Below are 21,953 nucleotides of genomic sequence, written 5' to 3' on the forward strand. Positions count from 1 at the left end.
GGGATTACTGAGTTGCACCATGTGCACGCTGAGCACATACATATCAGTCAGTGTCAGCAGACCTGAAATAATGCTAATTTTTATCTTGAAAAAATATGAAATTACAGTATCGTTTAGTGAAATTTAATGGCATGTTTGAAAACAGGAATAAGAGGCTACTTACATTCATTCTCTCCTGTAGAAAATATTCAAAATTGTAACATGCCTTCAGCTATATTGTGACTGTAAAACCTTATCAATAGGCACAGTTATATTAGCCAAGATGCTGGAGTTTCAAATAGTTCAGTGAAAACTTTTAGAGTTAAATTTGGTAAGTAGTCATTTTCGTTGGAGCTCTTTTCTTAAAAATGTTCAGAAGGGAATTTCTTTCTGAAGAGTAACTAATCTCCATTTTTGAAGGTCAAAATTAAGCACTGTAAGAGCATGCTGTCTGTCCCTATCATAATGATTAAGTAAAGAAATACATTATTTTATTGTTTAAAGACAGTTGTAGAAAAAACATTGATAAGCATTTGACCAACCAGCAGCCCAGGACATTTAGGATCGGGGTTCAGTGTCCTCTTTAGGACCGGGGTTCGGTTGGATTTTATAAACAGATGTTGGCTCATTATAATTTTAAATATCACATATTAGGTTCACTTGGACTCCCAACTCTGCCAGTCCTAATTTTACTGCCAACCATCATTCATCAACTGTAAGAGCGAGGGAAGTTTACTAACCTATACTTCCAGCTGAGACACACAGGAGGCCCATTATCGATGCCAATAAAAAGGCAGCAGACTGGTAACAATAGTACATTGATCATGGACGTGCCGCTGCACTAGCATATATTAGGGAAAATGATTAAATCTCTTGCAATCGCCTGCTGTAATAGGAATAGTCGCTGTTACAGAACACTGCCATAGGATCAATGTCTTGGCTTCTGCATTTATGGAGCAGTGGGAAAGCATCATTCTGTGACAACATTCTCTTCCATTATCTCTTTAGTATTGGCACCTGCTCATTAGAGACTGGTGCTCTGGGGAATATGGTGCAGTAAGAAAGGGCCTGATTTTTAGTGACCCTTCTTTATTAGAGAAATTTAATCCAAAGTCAAGGTTATGACAGAAAAATTATATTACAAGATGAGCACCCCAACCACTCTTCAAAAATGTCCTTACCTTATTTATCAAAGCTATTCTTTTTTTTTTTTTCATGCTCGGAGAGGGTTTAAAATAACCCCCTTGTAAGTGGTGTCCAAACGATTACCTATTAGAAGAAAAATACCCTTCTCACATGCACACACTGTGTGTGTGTGTGTGTATGTGTGTGTGTCATATACATATATATGGTAAAACATGGTTAAAAAAATTACTGTAGTAGCCCCGAAGCCTACTATTATACCTGGCACATAGTAGGCCTTCAGTTGTTATTCGTTGGATGGATAAATAAATAATAAGATGGAGACCACACATGTCCTACCTTGTCCTCAGAGTAGGGTGAAGTGCTCGGGAAGCAGAGTGCTGCATACGTTGGTTGAATGCATGAGCGCAGCTCTACTTGCATCTGAGAACCCAGATGCACAATTCTGTGAATACAGAAGCTCCCAGAAAAACAGATGCTGTATTTCAGCTGGTCTTGTCTGAGTAAATAAATTACCTAAACTCCCAAATTTTTAATTCCATGTTTGGAAATGAGGCTGTGTAAATATTCTAGAAGGGAAGGAAAAAGAGATGTCCCTTAGAACCTAAGGTTTATATGTGAAATCTTTTTCTCTGCCCTGTTCCTGTCACCATCGTTAACCTGGCCCAGTGTGTTAGGTAGCAAAGTGCCGGCTTGTCCTGTGGCCTGTAGTTAGCAGCTTGTAATGAGGAATTGGAAGCAAATTTTGTTTCAACCACGACAATCTTCATAGACTTGATGGAAGGGAGAAAATAAGAGAGAATGTATTATAAAAAGGAAAGAAGGTCCCTGGTGGCACACGTTGTGCTCATCTACTAACTGAAAAGTTGATGGTTTGAACTAACCCAGTGGCACCTCGGAAGAAAGATCACCTGAAAGATCACAGCCACTGAAAACCATGGAGCAGTTCTACTTTGTGACGCGTGGAGTAGCCATGAATTGAAATCAGCTTGGTGGCAATGGGTTTGATTTGGTATAAAGAGGAAACAAACCAGGAATAAAAAATCCAGAATTCTACTATTCTTCCATGAACAAGCCTGAAACCTTTAGCAAACTACTTTCTCTTTCATAACCCCATCTTTGGATTAAACTTCTCTGGTAAAGAAGAGAGTGATTTTCATTTCTGCATCTGTGAACACTGAGGACGCTAAAACAGCCTGCCCTCCTAGCTTATAGCCTTGAAAAGATCAAATAAAATCATAATAAAAATCAGAGCTACCTTTTATTAAGTGCCAGCTGAGTGCAAGGAACTATGCAAGGTACTCTACACGGAGTACTTTATATATATGTATATATATATATATATGTATATATATATATGTATGTATGTATTTAAAGTATACTTAAACTATAAAGCTTTTTACAAATGTTACACTTTTTTTTTGGTAAATACTTTAAAACTGTAAAGTGCTATATGCGCTTAAGATATTATGTAATTAAATTGAAAACATAAGTGTATGTTATATGCAAAGCACTGTGGAAGATGATAGAGGGCATATAAACATGACAGACCTTGCTCTCAAGTTGCCTACAGCCCAGTTAAAGAGTAGCTGGTTAAACAAGTACCCAGTGGCTGTAATGTTGTTGTTGTTGTTGTTAAGTGCCCTCCAGTCGGTTCCGACTCATACCAACCCCTATGTACAACAGAAGGAAACACTGCCCTGATCCTGCACCATCCTCAAAATTGTTGCTATGTTTGAGCCCAATGTTGCAGCCACTGTGTCAATCCATCTCATTAAGAGTCTTCCTCTTTTTTGATGACCCCTTGCTTTACCAAGTGTGATGTCCTCCAGGGGCTGGTCCCTCCTGATAACATGTCGAAAGTACATGAGACAAAGTCTCGCCATCCTTGCTTTTATAATGGCTGTAATATAAGTAACAGAGTAAGATCGACATCATACAAGTTAGGAGTTTATTCATTGGCTTAACCAAACCAAAAAACCCGTTGCATCATTTTTGACTCACAGTGACTCTATAGGACAGAGTAGAACTGTTGCATGGGGTTTCCAGGGAATACCTGGTGGATTCAAACTGCTAACCTTTTGGTTAGCAGCTGTAGCTCTTTAACTACTATGCCACCAGGGTTTCATGGAAATGCCACCAGGGTTTCATGGAAATGCTACCAGGGTTTCATTGGCTTAGACCACAAATATCCTGGACTGTCACTGTTTTAAAGAGGCAGTTTCTGATTTGTGGGTTATAAAATTGGGCAGATTATAAGCAAATATTTTTGATTTAGAGAAGACAAAGTTATTCCAAATTGGAAAAAAAAAAAAAAATGCCATCGAGTCAATCCCAACACATAGCCAACCCTCTAGAACAGAATAGAACTTTTCCATAGGCTTTTCAAGGAGCAGTTGGTGGATTTGAACTGCCGACCTTTTGGGTTGCTGCAGAACACTTAAACACTGCAGTCACCAAAAACAAAAAACATAAAAACAGTATAGTTGGAAGAAGAGAAAAACAAGATAAAAAGATGATAGGAAGGGAGGGAGGGAGGAAAGGTAGGTAGGTAGGTAGATACATAAATAACATAGATACATAGATCAGACTTACCTAAGAGTTTGTTGTGTTGTTTTTCCTGTATCTTATAAATATTATTAAATATTTATAGAAGTCAACTAGCAAGTATTTTTAATTTCTGGCATAAAGGAAAAACCAATATTTATTTAAATAATGTCTTTCCTTCCTCTGTTCTATTCTGTGAAGTAGTTCCTACAATGTAGATACTTTATAGACTCAAGTAATACCACAATCTGATCAGCAATAAAAAATAAATTTGCTTGTATTTTGTCACTGGAATGCTGCTAAAATTTTAAGCGTATAAGCGTTCTATAAGTAATAGGAATAGCTAATGTTTATTGAGCACCTGCTATGTATGGACCATATGCTGTTCTAAGCTCTGTGTGTGTGTGTCTACATGTATATATTCCTTTAATTTGTAATAAAATTATACAAATCACTAATACTATTTTTAGACTTACTTCCCTCTCTCATATGTTTTTGTATTTTTCCTGCATACTGATTAATTCTATTTAAGTTGAATAATCAAGAATAACAGTGTCACTTTTTATAAAAGTTCTGTCCTTTTTGGCCATTAATGTTTTTAGTAAGTAGTGTTTAATACTCCAGCATAAGAGGCTTTTAGTGGGAAAAAGGGGAGAGAAGGAAGAAAGAGTCTTCACTTCATATAGACCCCAGGAGTCAATAGCTTTTCCGCTTGTGCTGTGCAGCAGTTTCTGAGGGGCTGTGCACATCCCAGTTGCTTTTCTTCTCAGAGGATTACAATAAACACCTATTTATCCAACTCTATCCATCCAAGGATTTCAAATACATCATAAACTCATCAATTAATCAAAGACATGGCACCCATTTCGAGATCATGGGTGAAATACGTTGTAGAAGATTACGAGAAATACTTAACATCAACGTAGTAAATCAGTGACTGTTTCCTGATAGTTCCTGAATGATACCCCAGGTATTAAAATGGAGAGGGTTCTCTCCAGCAGCCAGATCATAGTGAAAGTACGTCTCTCAAACAGGAAAAAACTTCAGGAGTATAAAAGCCACTTTATTCCGAAGCATCTCTTAAACATGATGAAAAATTAAACTGAGATGAAATGACTGAATCCGTTTAAATTCAGTTAGTTGATTTGCCTCTTCAGAGTAAAGTATTAATGACCTCCCTTTCTTTACAATTAAAAACCCTTCTGAAACCTTTGAAGTTTTAAATGCTAGGTTACTTTTGTTCTCGGTTCTCTGGTCTGTTTGGAGCGAGCAACTCTGTGCCCGTGGTTCAGCGCCTTCAGCCCTCTGTGGAGAATTGGCGTTAGAGACAGCTGCACATGTTCGGTTTTTATTCAGATAAAACTCCTGCACTTTGGAGTTTTAATGTGATGCGAACATTTTATTGTTCTTCATTTTTAAGAAACATTTCAATCTCTAGGGCTTTATTCCCTTTATATATAGTGAGAAGTGGTTAAAGTTGCCATTTGCATAGTTGAGAAATTCAAGGAATGGCAACCTAGTATCCATTTCTAATCTGAAGTATCCTCTCTAGTACCAGATTATACTGCCATGTTGGCTAGCTCAACCCAGAAATCACTTAACTGTGATTAGTTCCCAAGATTAATGAATGCTAGGATATCATGATTACTTGTGAGTTAATGCCAGTCAGAATTTGCCATCTGCCTTTCAGCCATCTCATGAACCTGACTGAAGAGAGGGTTTGTCAAAATGGCTGTGCAACATCTCTCATGCTTTAACACTCTTTAGAGGTTTATATAAGCAGCACGTTCATATTTTAAAGTTAAAAGATGTGTAAGGATTAAAAGTGGTATGAAATGCCTAAGAATACTTTTCAGGACCAGTTATTCTTTGATATTTATCACTTCATGGTGATGACACCTGCTTCTAATTTTAAGAGTTCTTTCTTCCAATGAGTAATTTTTTTCTTCAGAAAAGAAATCTTATCCTCAAAAGACTTAACTAGTAATTTCTCATCTTTTGATGTACTTGATATTTTTATGAGCTTGTCCATCATTGTTGAAGCCTTAACATGCCTTTAGTTTAAAAAAAAATTTTTTTTTCTGGTAACACATAGATATCATGTTGGGTCACATAAATTTATGTACTAAGTGTACATTTTGAGACTTTTACAGGGATGTCATTTGTTGTAAATGTCATTATCTGCTACTTAGCCTACTTGACAGTTGCCTTAAGTTGACTAAAGCCAGAGAAGAGAAATAGATAAACTTTCCCTTTGGGGAGCAGTCTAGTGAGTTAACTTACATTCAGTATCCATATTTGGTAGTGTTTCATATTCAAGGACAAGGTTGGTGGTAATTGTCATTTGAAGGTAGTAGGTAGAGGGAATAAACAGAGGACCCAAATTTTGTCTATATGGACACATTTGGTAACGGTCCTTTGGTTTGGCTTGTAGCGCCTCGTTGCAGTAACCAGTGTGGTTTACTGTTTCTCTGCCTTGTATAAAGACCGTTTCCTCACAGGTGCTGGATAAAGTTCATTATATGAGTAGAAGAAGCCGCAAAAGATGGCATATAGCAGCAACCATAGCTAGAAACCCATTCTGATTGGCCTGTGGGGAATTATCTGTATAAAATTGGATCCTTCTGTTGGGTTCCAAAAAAAGTGTGAATGTGAAAGAGAAGTACTAAATCATGACTCCAGAGAAAATGTCAGCCATGAGCAGTTTTTAGTTTAAGTGATAACCAAGCTTTAGGATTTGAACAAATAAGGCAAAGAGAAAAGGAGTAAATCATTAACTCCCATGTAAAAGTATTATGCTTTTTCAAGTTTCACCATACTTAAATGAGACACCCAAGAACGACTGTGACGGTATGGAGCTAGCTCATTTAGTTAATTGATATGAAAACCTCTGCCAAGCATTTATCCATAGTGTCAGATAAGTTACTTCTAATAAAATATTTCCAAGATATGAAGACAGCTTAAAAAACGGCACTGTTTCTAATAATTGAACTCATAAGTAAACGGATCTGTCATTACAATGTCAGGGAGAGTGACACTGAGCAGAAACACCCTGTTAATCCCTCTCAGATAAGTATTTAACGTAATTAGACAGATACCATCTTGTCTGTTGAATATAGCATTAATCAGAGGTCCAGCTTTACACAGAATACTTTTTTCTGATATGTCGTTGTTGGAAAAAAACTATTTTGTCAGATACCGTGCTTCAGAAAATGACTCATGTAGTTGTGTGATTCACAGATATACTGTTAATTTTGCTTTTTTATTGTTTTGCATTTATTTACTTGTTTGTTTTAATAGCGTTTAATAACAGTGTGGTCTTTTTGAATCCACAAAGCTGTTTTAGAAGTTAATGGTTCATTTTGTTTTCCAGAATATCAATATAATGAGTGTTCTTGAACTTGAAGTATTTTTAAGCTCATCAATCTAAAATGAAGACATGACTCTTATAGAAAGAGGTTTTCTTATAAGGAATGAGCCAAAAGCTTTCTACATTAAATAAGAGCTCAAGAGAGAAAGAACCTCTTTCTATGAAAACCTTCATTTACAATGATGAAATGTGTTGCTCTCTTTCAGCATCCACAGCACTGCCTTTTTAAAAAATCCATTTTCTTTTGCTGTGTAGCTTCTAACTTGAACTACGAACTACTGAATAGTTAAAAAGTGATGTCAGCTCAGTTCACTGCACAACTCTGTCTTCCTGCTTTCTCCAGGACTCAGAGGCCTTTGAAGGCAAAGAAGAGGGTCATTGAAGGATGGCAGGCAGATTTTACTAAGTAACAGGTGGAGGTCAAAGTAGTTTATTTGTGGGGATGAATAGAGTGCAAAGATGAAAAATCAAATGCTTTGCCATAATAAGGTTTAGCAAGAAAGTGCTGACTATACTAAGCTTGGATTCTACTGACAGAACCTTTTCTAGCATTCATTACTTGATTTCACAGTTACCAGCAATTTGAAGAGGCAGTTTAAAATTATATTTCTTCTTTCCTTCTGAAATGTTTCAATCAGTTTCAAAGTTTTACTTTAAGTAAAGTGATAGGTGCTCTGCTTGTATCCAAAGAACTTTGGGACCAACAGAGCCTCTGTACCTCTCATTCAGAGGAGGCATGTCTTGAACAGGGACCTTCGCAGACTACACATCCCTTCCAAATTAAACTTTACCAGGAGGACCTTTCACCTCCAGGCTTTTAGTCATGTTTTATCTGATAGAAGTGAACATATTTTAATAAACAACTTTACCATCGAAACGTGTAAGATATGCAGAGAAAAAATACCTAGAAAGTATTTACAAACTAGAGCACTGGGTTACCCTTGGGCTGTTGAAAATGGGGAGGAAATGCAGTTCTGCATTTGTATAGAGCATATGTTTTGCTTTTGGAATTTGTAAAAAGAGTTAAACATGCTGGAAAAAATACAAAAGTAAGGTTGTCCTGCTATTGGACAGAGGGAGCAAAAAAATAAAACGTGATTTGATATCCTATAGAACAGAGCTGTTCGGTAGCACTTTCGTCAGTGATGGGCATGTCTTATATCTACGCTGTCCGATACCATAGCCATACCATGTGGCTATTGAGCACCTGAAAAGTGACTATGCTACTGAACAACCAAATTTTTTAATTTATTTAGTTTTAATTAATTTAAAATAAGTAGTCACAAGTGGTTAGCAGCTACCATATTGGACAGAGTAGGTATAAACCAAACATGTATGGCTGAGCTTTTTAATTTTCTGCTGGATATCTAGGCAGAATGAATAAAATATTAGGCTGTAATATACTACACTTATTTCTGGCACAAAGAAAATAATTTGGTTTTCTCAGTAATTTCTTCTTTAGGCTCAGCTCTTCTGTGAATGTGTGTCATTGCTCTGTTGAGCCAAAATCAATCCTTCCTTTAACACATGGGGGGTGGGGAGTGGGATGGGTAGGGAGAAAATGGGAAGAGTAGGGAATCTCCAACTTCTCATAAGTATATGGAGCACAAAGTACAATTTTTTTTTTTTTCAGTCCTAACACTGGGGCGTCTGTGTTTACCCTGAAAGGAGAGGAAATCCCCTAAGGAGTGAAGAGTCTTTATTGTTGGCACAGAAACCAGATTTTTGTATGACATTTTCTTTGTGCCGATTCTTTATTCTCTCTGGCTGTAAATTTTTGCTCACAAATGAACATTTGGAGTGCATTAGAAAACTCATCATTTCTTTCCCTCTGAATAATCCATATAATTTTTATTCCACATTCCCATTTTTAAAAAATTGAAGAAATCGCTTGTATCACCAAGCACATTAAATTACCTGAACTTCCTTATGATGTGGTAATTCTTAGGGGGGTCCTTTTAGCTCATTTTAAACGGCTACATATAGAGTAAGAAGGATAAACCTCAAAGTATATTAACTTTCATTTGTTCTCCCCATCATAAAAATGATTTTAAAACATTTTTATTCACTGAAAAAGGTTAAAAGTCAAAATAGTCTGAATGTTTTACCTTTTTTTATTATTGCATGTGTTAATCATAATACATTACATGAGGATGAATCCTAATGGATTTTATCATTAGACACAAGTCTAAGATGAGTGCTGTGTCTTCAGCTACCTTCTGGCATCATACAGCATGTTTATGCCCAGAGGAACAGAGTGGTCCCTTTACCATAGAATTGATCTAACCAGTCACAGGCTTTACTTAGCATCACAGATAGAGGTGATGTATCACAAGCTATAGCTGAAATGGTCCTAGAAAGGCCCTGTTCTTGCCTGTGGGGGAATTGCTAGAGAGTGCAGCCGAGTCTGCATCTGGAAGGCAGAGCCTGAACATAAATCTGCTGCTGGTGGATGACTTACAGAAATATGGTACTGGTACTCAACTCTCACCCTGTGCTTGAGGCATGTCACCAAAATTTATGCTGACGCTATTAGCCTGACAGAGGTGACTGGGGTGTCTTCCCCACATTCAGACCTGAAGGTGTAGGCGAATCTGAATCTGGGAACAGTCAAAATAGTACTTAGCATGTCATTCAGGCTTAGCACATTTGCATGAAGGAAGTTGTTTAAACACCATTAATAAGCTCAGTTTTAATCTAGCCCAAGTTTAGTTTGTATCAATAAGATAGAGTTTAATCGGTAATTTTTTTTTTTTTTTTTTTTCAGAAAGAGGCACCTTGGTAGAGCGGTACATTGGAAGGAGCCAGGACTTTGGTCTGCTGGGTTCAAATCCTGGCTCCTCGCTTATTATTTGTGTTAAGAGCTATGGCTGCTAACCAAAAAGGTCTGCAGTTCAAATCTACCAGGTGCTCCTTGGAAACTGTATAGGGCAGTTCTGCTCTGTCCTATAGGGCCTCTATGAGTTGGAATCAACTCAATGGCAAAAAGTTTGGTTTGGTTTTTGGTTTTCACCTTCTTAAGAACTTTTCTACTTCAATTATCTTCCCTTTCTTTTGAGTCATTACTTTCTCTCTGCTGGACCATTCTTATCAGCATACAAGTATGCTTTACTGTCTCTCATTTTCAGAAAACTCTCCTTTGCTTCCGTCTATCTTCTTATAACTAAACCAGTTCCAGTTGAGTCAATTCCAACTCATGGTGACCCCATGTGTGTCAGAGTAGAACTGTGCTCCATAGGATTTTTAATGACTTATTTTTTGGAAGTAGATCGCTAGGCCTTTCTTTTGAGGTCCCTCTGGGTGGACTGGGACCTTCAACCTTTTGTTCAGCAGCAGAGTGCATTAACTGCTAGCACTCTCAGGGATTCCCCTTATAGCTACCACCCCATTTTTCTGCCCCCCTCTACAGTCTAATTTCATGAAGGATTGACTATACTCATTTTCTTTATTTCTTCATTTCCCATTGACTTTGTAAACTATTCTAACCTATCTTCCATGTGCCATACTCTCCTAGAGCTCCATTTTCAAGATCACCAGAAACATTCATGTTGCCAAAATGAGCGGACCCTCTATCTTCATTATATCTGACCTCTCAGTAGCTTTCAATTCAGTTGATCACATCCTTCTCCTTGAAACATTCTTTTCTTAGTTTCTGTAAAACTACAGTCCTGTTGGGCTTTCCTATGAGTTAAATGCTTCAACTTAGTTGCATAACTATTTGATACTAATTTTAGTAGCTCAGAGGCCTTCCTTGATTTCAAGACTTACTAAATTCTAAATAATTGTATGTGCTGCAGTAGGGCTTCTGGTCAAGTGAGGTATTAACCGCATTATAACGTAGTTTTAGGCTTGTAAGATATCAGTAAGTCTCAAAAGGGCCAGAAGACATTATGGAAGAAACAGCTTGTTGAATAGGCAAGAGGCCTATTGTAAGTGTTAACAAAGTTAAATGTGTATAGTGCTGTTTTATGTAAGAATATGCATATACACCATTTTTGCAATTTAATATCTTGAGTCATTATCTTCTCCTTAATGCGTGTAATATTTATTTCTTGGATGTTCCATGTTAGAATCCCTTATCATGCATTCTTATGTCTAATAAAATCTTAACAGACCTTTACTAAGGTAAAAAAAAAAAAAACAAAAAACTTTGGTGTATAAGACAAGATGATCCTTAGTATACTTCAGAGTTGCTTTTATTTTTTGCATATTCTTTTGAGGTGGATATAACCTTTCTTTCATTATTTTCTTTAGACAATTGAATTAGAAATTTCAGCTATACATAAACTTTATTGACTTAAATAGGACACAGTTTCTAAAGTATACTGGGGAGACTACTAGAGGAAGTGTGACATTTTATTTGTACAGAGAGACCTGGGTTTGAAATACCACTTAATAGTTGTATGATCTTCAGCAAGTTGCTTGACATCACTTGGCACTTATATTTTGTAACATTAAGTTATAGGTACGATAGTAATACTTACTGAGAAAAGAGTGTAGGAATTTGAGATCTTTATAAGCACTTGGCACATAGTAACCAAAAACCTGTTACCATTGAGTCGATTCTGACTCATAATGACCCTATAGGACAGAGTAGAACTGCCTCATGAGATTTCCGAGGAGCAGCTGGTAGATTTGAACTGCCAACCTTCTGGTTAGCAGCCAAGGTCTTAACCACTGCACCATACCAAAAAAACCAAACCCGTTGCCGTCGAGTCAATTCCGACTCATAGCAGCCCTGTAGGACAGAGTAGAACTGCCCCATAGAGTTGCCTGGTGGATTTGAACTAATGACCTTTTGGTTAGCAGCCATAGCTCTTAACCACTACGCCACCAGGGTTTCCAAAACAAAACCCATTGCCCTTGAGTCAATTCTGACTCATAACAACCCTATAGGACGGAGAGTAGAACTGCTTCATAGGGTTTCCAAGGAGCACCTGGTGGACTCAAACTGCCGACCTTTTGGTTAGCAGCCGTAGCTCTAACCACTACGCCACCAGGGTTTCCAATCCACTACACCATAGGTACTCCATAATTTGCAGTTAATATTTTCAGTTTTTTGTTTGTTTATTTCCAGTCTGTTTTCTGCAAATGACCAATATGCACAGGTTTGGTGACCATCTCTTTAGCTGCTTCCTAGCTCTCTTGAACTCCTAAAGGGATGAAGGCTTTCAACAGACTGTAGGTTTCAATAATATTTATTTTAGTAATAATAGTACTAAAGGTAGACCATTAGGAGTTAGATGATGACAACAGACAGGAGGATGTTCAGAGTCAAACAGGGACAACTGAAACCTACAGCAGTTTGTGAACCTCTCTAACCTGCTTACATATTGGATTTTAAAAATAAAGTGCAGAGGTTTTTTGTTTTCTGTTTCTCCCAAACGGATTATGACTATGAATGAATATTATTGAAGATAAACTTTCTGTTCTTGGCTTTGACACTTTGGAGAAACATATACCAGTTAAATGTCCTCTGACAATTTGAATTACATCACCCAAACTCTTAAAACAGGCAAGATAAGGTCCTGTTTCCCTGAGCAGCATTAACCCAGGGTAATTTCCAGGAGAATGAATTTTTTAATAAATCTGCTAACAAAGTAGGCACTAACCCTGACTTTGTTGCAGGTTTCCTTTTTAAAAATTCTGTCTGTTGTTCAGTTGTCACTGGAATAATTATATTTTATTTTGATCCTTCCCTCTTCCCTCTTTTCTTTAATATTGTAACTCCTTTGACTCCTAAAAATATCCCCTTTAAGAAGCTTTCACAAGCATCGAACAGCATTGTACTTTCCTCTAATTTCTGTAGGAGTCCTGTGAGAATTATCACTATAGAGTCCGTGGTCAAAGTGTTTGGTAAATTTCCCAATTTGGGGGAGAGGAAGGGATTAAAATCAATTATGAATTTTTCTTGTTTCTTTTTTTTCACTTTCTGGAACATTGGGTTATAGCAATAAGTTACTTAAACTGAACTATATAAGAAAAAATATAAGAGACCCTGAAAATTATTTTCAAATTTTTTTCATGATTCCAGTTCATTTTTGTTATTGGTGTGTCTTAAAAAAATCATGGAGAAACAGACATTCACAAAAGTGCTCATGATCTTTGGAAATAACCACTTATTAATCTCTTTTCTAATAAGATATCTCACCATTTTCTACGGGTGAGTTTAGGTTATTGGAAAACTTCACAACTGAGAATGGGCTAGATAAAAATAGCTAAAACTTCGGGAGTTCCAGAGAGTAATTAGTGTACAGATGGCATCTTTTGGGAGCCCTGGTGGCTCAGTGGTTAAGAGCTGGGCTGCTAATCAAAAGATTGGCAGTTCAAATGCACCAGCCACTCTTTAGAAACTCTACAGGACACTTCTACTCTTTCCTATAGGGTCGCTGTGAGTCCAAAACAACTTGACGGCACATAAAAACAGGCATCTTTTAAATACACGTTTCTAGTATTGACAGTATTCTTATATTTGAAAAACAAATATATTTTCATTACAAATTACCACAAACTTAGTAACAAACAACACACATCATCTCATAGTCTCCATGGGTTGGGAGTTTGGGCACGACTTAGCTGGTCCTCCACTCAGGTCTCATAAGGCTGCAATCAAAGTGTCGGCCAGGCTCATCCCTTTCTGGACCTCAGAGTCCTCTTCCAAGCTGATGTGATTGTTGACAGATTTCAATTCCTTCCTTGTGACTTTAGGACTAAGGTGCATGCTTTCTTGCTAGCTGTTAGCTAGAGGCCACACTCAGCTCTTAGAGGCCTCCACGACTCCTTGTTAAGCGGCCCTCACAACAGAGCAACTTTCTTCTTGAAAACCAGCAGGAAACTGTTTCTGACTTCTAGACCCTCTTGTAAAGGGCTTGTCTGATTAGCTTTAGGCCCACCCAGGACAAATTTTCTTTTGTGGAACTCAAAGTCATTTGATTAGGCATTTCTTAGGATTCTCTAGAGAAACAGAACCAGTGATATACATAACATACGTACATAAACCAAAACCTGTTGCTGCTGAGTTCATTCCAACTCATAGTGACCCTAAAGGATGGAGTAGAACTGCCCCATAGGGTTTCCAGTGAGCAGCTGGTGGATTCGAACTGCTGACCTTTGGTTAGCAGCCATAGCTCTTAACCACTGCCCCACCAAGGCTCCATATATATGTATACAACAGCATGAAACACTGTTCGGTCTGACACTATATCAGACAGTGTTCTACTGCTATTCATAAGGTTTTCACTGGCTAATTCTTTTCAGAAGTAGACTACTGAGTTCTTCCTAGTCTGTCTCAGTCTGGAAGCTCAGCTGAAATCTGTCTGCCATTGGTGACCCTGTTGGTATTTGAATACCAGTGGCATAACTTCCAGCATCACAGCAACATGCAAGCCCCCACAGTATGACAAACTGACAGATGCGTGAGGGATACACACACACACACACACAGAGATTTATTTCAAGGAAATGGTTCACATGATTGTGGGAGCTGGCAAGTCCAAAATCTGTAGGTCAAGCAACAGGCTGGCAACTTCTGCAGGCTTTTGTCCCAAGATCCATCAATTAGGTGACAGAGTGCAGAGTGAAGAGAGAGGGAGTTCTGACAAAATATTTATTTATAGTATGGAGGCAGAACACACCCTAAGGAAACTGTTTTCAACTGATTGATTAATTCTATTACATTACATGATGGGAAATGATCTACGTTATACTGGATTGCATTATGAACAGCAACTAGACTAGCGTTTGACCAAACCACTGGGAACCCTAGCCTAGTCAAGTTGACACATAAAATTAACCATCAGAGGCATCTTAATTACAAATACAAAAATCCCTTTACCTTTGCAATATAGCATAACCTAATTATCAAGTGACATCTGTCATATTCACAGGTACTTCCTGTGAATTCAAGGGGAGGGGATTATACAGGGTATGCTCCTTAGAAGTGAGAATGGCGAAACTTCATCTCCTTTACTTTGGACTTGTTATCAGGTGGGACCAGTCCCTGGAGAAAGACATCATGCTTGGTAAAGTAGAGGGTCAGGGAAAAGAGGAAGAACCTCGAAAAAATAGATTGACATAGTGGCTGCAACAAGGGGCTGAAACATGGCAATGATTTTGCAGATGGTGCAGGACCGGGCAGTATTTGTACGTAGAGTAGCTATGAGTTAGAACCAACTTGTGTGTACTGACAACAATGTACACCATTTTAGAATTCTGACTACCTCAAATATTAATGAGCAATCTAAAAGAATCTTTGTGAAAACTATGTTTGGCTGGTACTTTCAAGGTTTTCCTGTTGGACTTCACACTCATAAGTGCCTCCAAGGATCAAATTCACTGAATGAGTAGAATTTCATTTATGTTTGCCTTTGTCTGCTGAACACAATTGGGAAGGACTCAGGTAGGTCAGAAAAGTGGCAAAGTGGAGGGAAATTCAGAAATTCTGAACGGCTAGAAAACCAACGACAAGCCCAGAAGTTTCTTGAAATCTACTTGTTATTCTGTTTACCACCACTGGGTTTTTTATGGCAGTCAAATGGATGAAATGTCCCATTGAAACAAAATACTATGCTAGATTTCTATTAGCATAAAATTCATTCTATAAAATTCTTGATTTTTCTATATCAAACTTTAAAGTAGAATTTCCTCTTCGTTCCAGAAAAAAGGTAGCATTACTTTACCTGTAATCTTCAAAAAAATATGAAAATTTTAAAAATTATTCCAGTTGAAGTTTTACATCATTAAGAGAAATCCAATCAATCATTAATTTGTACAGTAATTGTGTAACAGTTGAGCATGGCTAATAGGTAAAAAAAAAAAAAATTTTTTTCTTAACTAGGACTTTATTTTTGAAGTAATGTACACAAACCAAATTTGATTTCAAAAATAGAAGCCAGGATTAATGTTCTGTATTTTTAACCTAAAGCAGTTTACTAGCATTTTGAAATTTCATCAACTCAATTAAGAATAAGAAGCAAATTAATCAAAACATACATTATACATACAGAGAAAATATTAAAGTGTATAATAAGGAAATGTGCTCAATGCTTGTCTTTAAATATTGAAAGCACAGAGTAATTTTGAGATTCATGACAGCCTTAGGGTTCATATTACCTGACTGTGATAAATTTAGAAGATTATACATAGTTTAGTTTATTCTTCTTGTATGCAGACAGTGTTTCTTCCTTTAACCCTTTCAAAGAAGATTTGAATTTTGCTGTTTTGAACCCAGATACCAACTTGAATGTTCTTGATATTTGTTAATGCCTAAATTTTAGTTACAGCTCCCATCCCTTTAATAAGGGTAAATGTTGGGCTTAAATCATGTCAGTATTTCTGCAGTATTTAGAACTTTTGGAAGACATGATAACTTTTCCGTCAGTACAACCATTCGCTTTCTTTAATAAGGTTAGTTCAAATACTGGACTTCACCAGTGATTCCATTGTCTAAAAAAAAAAAAAAAAAAGCATCTTAAGAGTTTTGGCGTTTTCATTTTCTGTGTTATTTCTGTTTCGTGACACATAATTCAGGCATTAGACTGAATTTAAATCAGTGGACTGGTTGGCAGTCTAAAAATTGGTTTGCACAAAAGAGGTTTGAATGAATTGGGACATTTGTTTACATTTTGGTTGTTTTTTATTCCTTTAATTTTATTATTTGAAATTGCCTCCCAAATGTAATTAAATAATAATACCTTAAGTTAGGTAATCATCTTGGTCAAACTCGCTTGGCACAATCATGCTTCCTCCTCTGAGGCTGATTTTACTGACAGTAGATGTTGATTCAAAACCCCAATTCATCCTAACTGTGGTAGAACATGGGTATGGTGTGACTTAATGAATTTGCTTTTAATTTAAATCATATGAATATTGATCTAGAATGGATCTAATCCAGATTTCTCAAGTTAATATGAAATCACATACCACTTCTTATTACACTTACATTTGACTGTCAAATGTTCTTAACAGTTTATAATCTGTTCCTTTCTTGGGGTCAAAACCCCAAGGTTTGCTATGTCCAAGCATTCATTAGTAAAGTCACAGATAAAGCTGAGACCAGTACAAGTAGCTTGAACATCTTTCAGGACCATTTGGTGTGTTCCAGAACCTGTATTAGATATCCTGCAAAGCCGATAGAGAGGGAGCAAACCAGACATGACCTCTTATAGAATCTGCAATCACACTCCAGGGTCATGTTGTAGTATCTTGTTTAGCAAATCTGTGATCAGAAATAACAAGGGCATATTATTTCTAGACCAAACTAACTGTATTTCTGGGCAGATCTATACCTATAAAGTGCTTGGCATACTTAACAGCTGCTCAATATTACATGCTAATATCATTATTATTTTCATTACTTATTTTTCCAGTTTACCCAGATAATTCTCCGGTGTTGAAGTAGCCACCTTTATGGAGGATCCCAGAGGTTATGGGGGAAAGCATGGTGGCATAGTGGTTAAGTGCTGTGGCTGCTAAACAAAGGGTCGGCAGTTTGAATCCACCAGCTGCTCCTTGGAAACTCTGTGGGGTGGTTCTACTCTGTCCTGTAGGGTCACTATGAGTCGGAATCGACGGCCAGCTCTGGGTTTTTTTTTTTTTTTTAAAAGAGGTCATGGGCACAGAGAACAACTCTCCAAAAACACTGAAAAAGTTGAACTCTACTTAATTAGAGAAGCAATAGCCCCCAAGTGGTCTGTTATTGGTAGAATAAATTGAAATCCATTACAGATTGCCTCATCTGCAGACCATTCTGTGACCTGTTTGTTCTGGTAAAAATTCAAAGCAATTCAAAACAAATTCTCCATTCACAAGTGGATTCCTTTTTTTTTTTTTTTTTTTTAATTCTTTAAGTTTCATCTTTTAGGTTTCTCAAGGAGTTGTTCCTTAATTTAAACTGTGCTTATCAATCTGTTCTTCTTGCCAGGAATGCCATCTCCAACCACACTGAAGAAGTCGGAGAAGTCTGGTTTCAGTAGCCCCTCGCCTTCTCAGACCTCGTCCCTGGGAACAGCATTCACACAGCATCACCGACCTGTCATTACAGGACCCAGAGGTGAGCCACTACACAGGGGCCCTCAGTTGTGCTTGAATGATGGCTTTGGGACCAGAATAGCAAAATGAGAGACAATGAAGACTGCCCCAGAATGTTCCCAAAAGCAGTGAGTTTTCCAATCTCTTATCCTTGGACACAGCCTTGGAATATTAGGAACCCAGGAAATTTGGCAGAATCCCTGGGTGGTGTAAACAGTTAATACACTTGACTGCTCACCAAAAGGTTGAAGGTTCGAGTCCATCGAGAGGTACCTCGGAAGAAAAGCATAATGATCTACTTCCGAAAAGTCACCCACTGAGAACCCACATGGAGCACAGTTCTACCCTGGCACATATGGGGTTGTCACGAGTCGGAATCGTCTCGACAGCAACTGGTAAGAGATTTGGCATCAAGTCCTTGATCTTCTTCTAATACAAAAAGGGACTAAGCCTGTTTCTTTGACAGTGGGATTTTTTTAAAAAGGTGGGAGGTATTGAACCCAAGTCAGATCTGTCCCACAATTTGTGCTGTATTTGTGTGTGTGTGTTAGGTGAGTATATTTCCATATGGTCAGTTACCTGTTTTCAAGTAATAGCTGTTTTTGTAGTCTCTCATCTCTGCTGATTCTCTTTCCACGAAACCTGATTTCAATATGTGGCATTTTGTGTTGAGGTTGTTTGTATCAGGGTGTTGACGAGCAGGCTTCATTCACTCCTTTTGAAGTGGTAGATAGTTTGTCTGGTTCTCATTGCAATGTTTTCATTATTTTTGTCTTGTGTGCTTTTTAAGTTTATTATTAAAATGTGTCCACAAGAAATATGATTTGTATTTCACATTAAAACCTCAAGAGAATGTCAGCAAATCACTTAACTTGATCTTATTGCAAGATGAAAATATTTATTAGTTTGTTTATGAAACTCCCACGGTAGGAGTAGGAATAATTGTAACCATGTTTGCTTTCTTCCATCAGATTTTCGCTTAGGTAGGTCCTGTGATCTACCGGCTGGTACCATAAAACATCGTAGAAAGTTATAGTCTCTTGTCTACTTTGACTTACCTCTGGGAAAACTGATATTTCTTGCATTAATCTCAATGTTAGCCCCACAAATCAGAATCCCCTTATAAATACTCTGTATGCATCTTGCGAAAATACAGCAGTTGAGAGGGCTATCCAATGTATACGTGGAGAAATCACATTAAAGAAAATAAGTATTTTACGGAAACTTACTTGGTCCATCTTTGAACATCTTGTGATTGTTGGTAGAACTTTCTTAAGATTCCATATTATTTCACTTGTACGTATATGTACATGGTATAATCAGAGAAGATTACCATATGTTTTTTTTTACTTGAAAGCCTGCAGCTGAATTGGGTTATATGATCCCATAACTCTCTTTAAATGGGATAACCTTATATGCTACTCATAGTCAACATTCATTGAGCACGTAAACTCCAGTGGAGAATCAGAGATATGAAACCCTTTTAGTCAGAAGATTTAAGGTATCAAGGAGATAAAATATGTGTTGTTTCTCCTCTTTTTATGGTCAGGTTAGCATATTCCTCATGCCAAATGAATTTGAAAAGCAAAAGTTTCTGTAGGAACACAGAGGCGGGGATCATGAAGGTTCATTCATTCATTAAACAAAATTTATTGAGTGCCAGTCTCTATATAGGAATCCTTTGGTGATGCAAATGGTTAATGTGCTCAGCTGCTAACTGAGAGGTTGGAGGTTCAAGTCTACCCAAAGGCACCTCAGAAAAAAGACCTGGCAATCTACTTCTAAAAAATCAGCCATTCAGAACCCTATGAGGCATGGTTCTACTCTAACATACAGGGGGCCGCTATGAGTTGGAAGTGACTCAACAGCGACTGGTTAATCTCTATATAGGCAGTGGAGATCAACAGTTCCTGTCCTCATAGAGCACCCAGTCCAGCGCAGGAGAGAGACATACAAGAAAATAAGTATTTAGAAGATGATGTGAAATGTGCTGCTATCGATCACTTTGTATCACATAAAGAGACTTCAAAGTGCAGATAATGCTGAAGTTAAGTCTTAAAAGATGCATAGAAGACTGGAGGGCATTCGAAGCAAAGAGGAGATTCATGTGTAGCAAGATAGTAAAGACTGGAAAGAACAATATGCTAGCAATCAGGAGAGTTGGGTAAGGCACCCTTTTGCCTTTCTGCTTACCTTCTGGATTTTTGAGCTATCACCAATAAAATGGGGACAATTCTGATGAATGAACCTTTCCTCCCAACCTCATATTCTTGAACAGAAACGAAAACCAAATAATATATGTATAGACTCCTTGAAGAGCATAAGGCAATGTGCATATATTATCATTTAGTCAATAAATATTAAGAGTGCCTACTATGTGTCTAGTCTTAGAACTATAGTTCTAATAATTAGTATAATGATTCTAGCACTAAACTTTGGGTGCCATGATGGGGAGCTTCTTCATGCAAGATGATCAAGCACGTTTATTAAAATGACTCATACTGAGGTAAACCAGAATGGACCTCCTTAGCCCACCGCACAATAAGTTTTGATTTCCCGTTCGTATTCATATTTATAAAACTGTTTATGAGGAAAAGAGAAAGCTGCCTAGTTTCAATTATGGAATACCAAAGATTCTTTGTTTTCACCAGAATTCAAGATGGTTCCCAGCATCCTCGGTTCTCCTTTCTGGAAAGTCTACTCAGGTACCCATACTTACTGCACCCCACCCCTCTAGTGGTCTGGTGAAGGGAGTTGGAGTAGTTGAGATGAAATGCCTTAGTTGCATCTTTGTGGGAAGAATCATAGAGTTGAGATAGGCTAACGTGACATTTTTGACTAAGGCATCTTTAAAAGGTTTATATTGAGCCTCTCATTATTTAAGAAGTATTTACCACAAGTTCTGTATTCCCTTTTATTCTTCTGTGAACCATTTGGAAAGCTGACACTTGAAATTACGTCACATCTAGGACCAAGAGTTGGTGTTTGGAAAGATAAGGCTGAATTCGGTTAGGGAGAGTCTGACTTAGAGAGTCAGGGTAGAATACATGTGAGATGTGAACATAAAGGAAAATTCAGCTTCTGATGCTTTTTTTATTGTGTAGAGTTGCCACAACCTGAAACAGTACATCATTAGAGAAGTCAGACAATCAAACTTTAAAGGGACCTTGGAGAAGAGAAAAGTGTGTCCTATTACTAGGTTCCTGGGGTGGGGGGTTAAGGTGGGGGGCACTGTATACTGTACTCTTGCTCAGGGTCACGTGGTATATTCACCTCTGATCAGAAGCCAGGTTGCAAGTGCTTTCCCAAAAGTTCCTCATGGGAATACCTTGACTTAACAAGCACCAGTTAGCCAACAATAACTATGTGAAGTATCCCAGTGCCTAGGTCAAAGGTGATAACAGACTATAACAAAGCAAGTTCACCTCATTAAGAAAGCAACAGCTATATTTTTTTACTGCAAACAAAAGCTGTATTTATAAATTTGGTGGCCACCTTAGGAGAAAAAAAAAAAAAGACTTGAAGGTTACCTCTTGAAAAGAGGTAATTTGGTATAGTAGTTAAGCACAAAAGCTTGGGGGTCAGATGGACCTGTGTTTGAATCTTGTCTTCACCGTTTTTAGCAAATGGGTGAACTTCATCCATTGTTTTACTTCTCTGAGGCATAGGTTTTTCATCTCTAAATTGGAGATCATAATCCCCACCTCAAAAGAATTTTATGATGTAAAGAGTAAATGAAATCATGTATTTATAGTTATTAGCACAGTACCTAGAAATAGAGTATCACGCAGGCCATGCAAACAATTAAATAATCCATTTTCATCCAGGCTTTGAAAATTTCATACTATCCCTCCTGCCTTTGCCTCTCAGCAACGCACTCATCTTC

At 37.5% G+C, this 21,953-nt stretch overlaps 1 protein-coding gene across 5 annotated transcripts in view; it reads left to right on the forward strand.

Annotated features, from left to right (window-relative positions):
• NFIA (nuclear factor I A) overlaps window positions 1–21,953 on the forward strand; it is a 415,535-nt gene that overhangs the window by 315,032 nt on the left and 78,550 nt on the right. For all 5 annotated transcript variants that reach the window (XM_049879426.1, XM_049879428.1, XM_049879423.1 and 2 more), the window contains exon 7: window positions 17,961–18,089. In XM_049879426.1, coding sequence (XP_049735383.1) covers window positions 17,961–18,089 — 129 coding nt within the window. The remainder of the gene's footprint in view (window positions 1–17,960; window positions 18,090–21,953) is intronic.

Source organism: Elephas maximus, chromosome 3 (assembly GCF_024166365.1).
Source record: "Elephas maximus indicus isolate mEleMax1 chromosome 3, mEleMax1 primary haplotype, whole genome shotgun sequence".
Classification (NCBI taxonomy): domain Eukaryota; kingdom Metazoa; phylum Chordata; class Mammalia; order Proboscidea; family Elephantidae; genus Elephas; species Elephas maximus.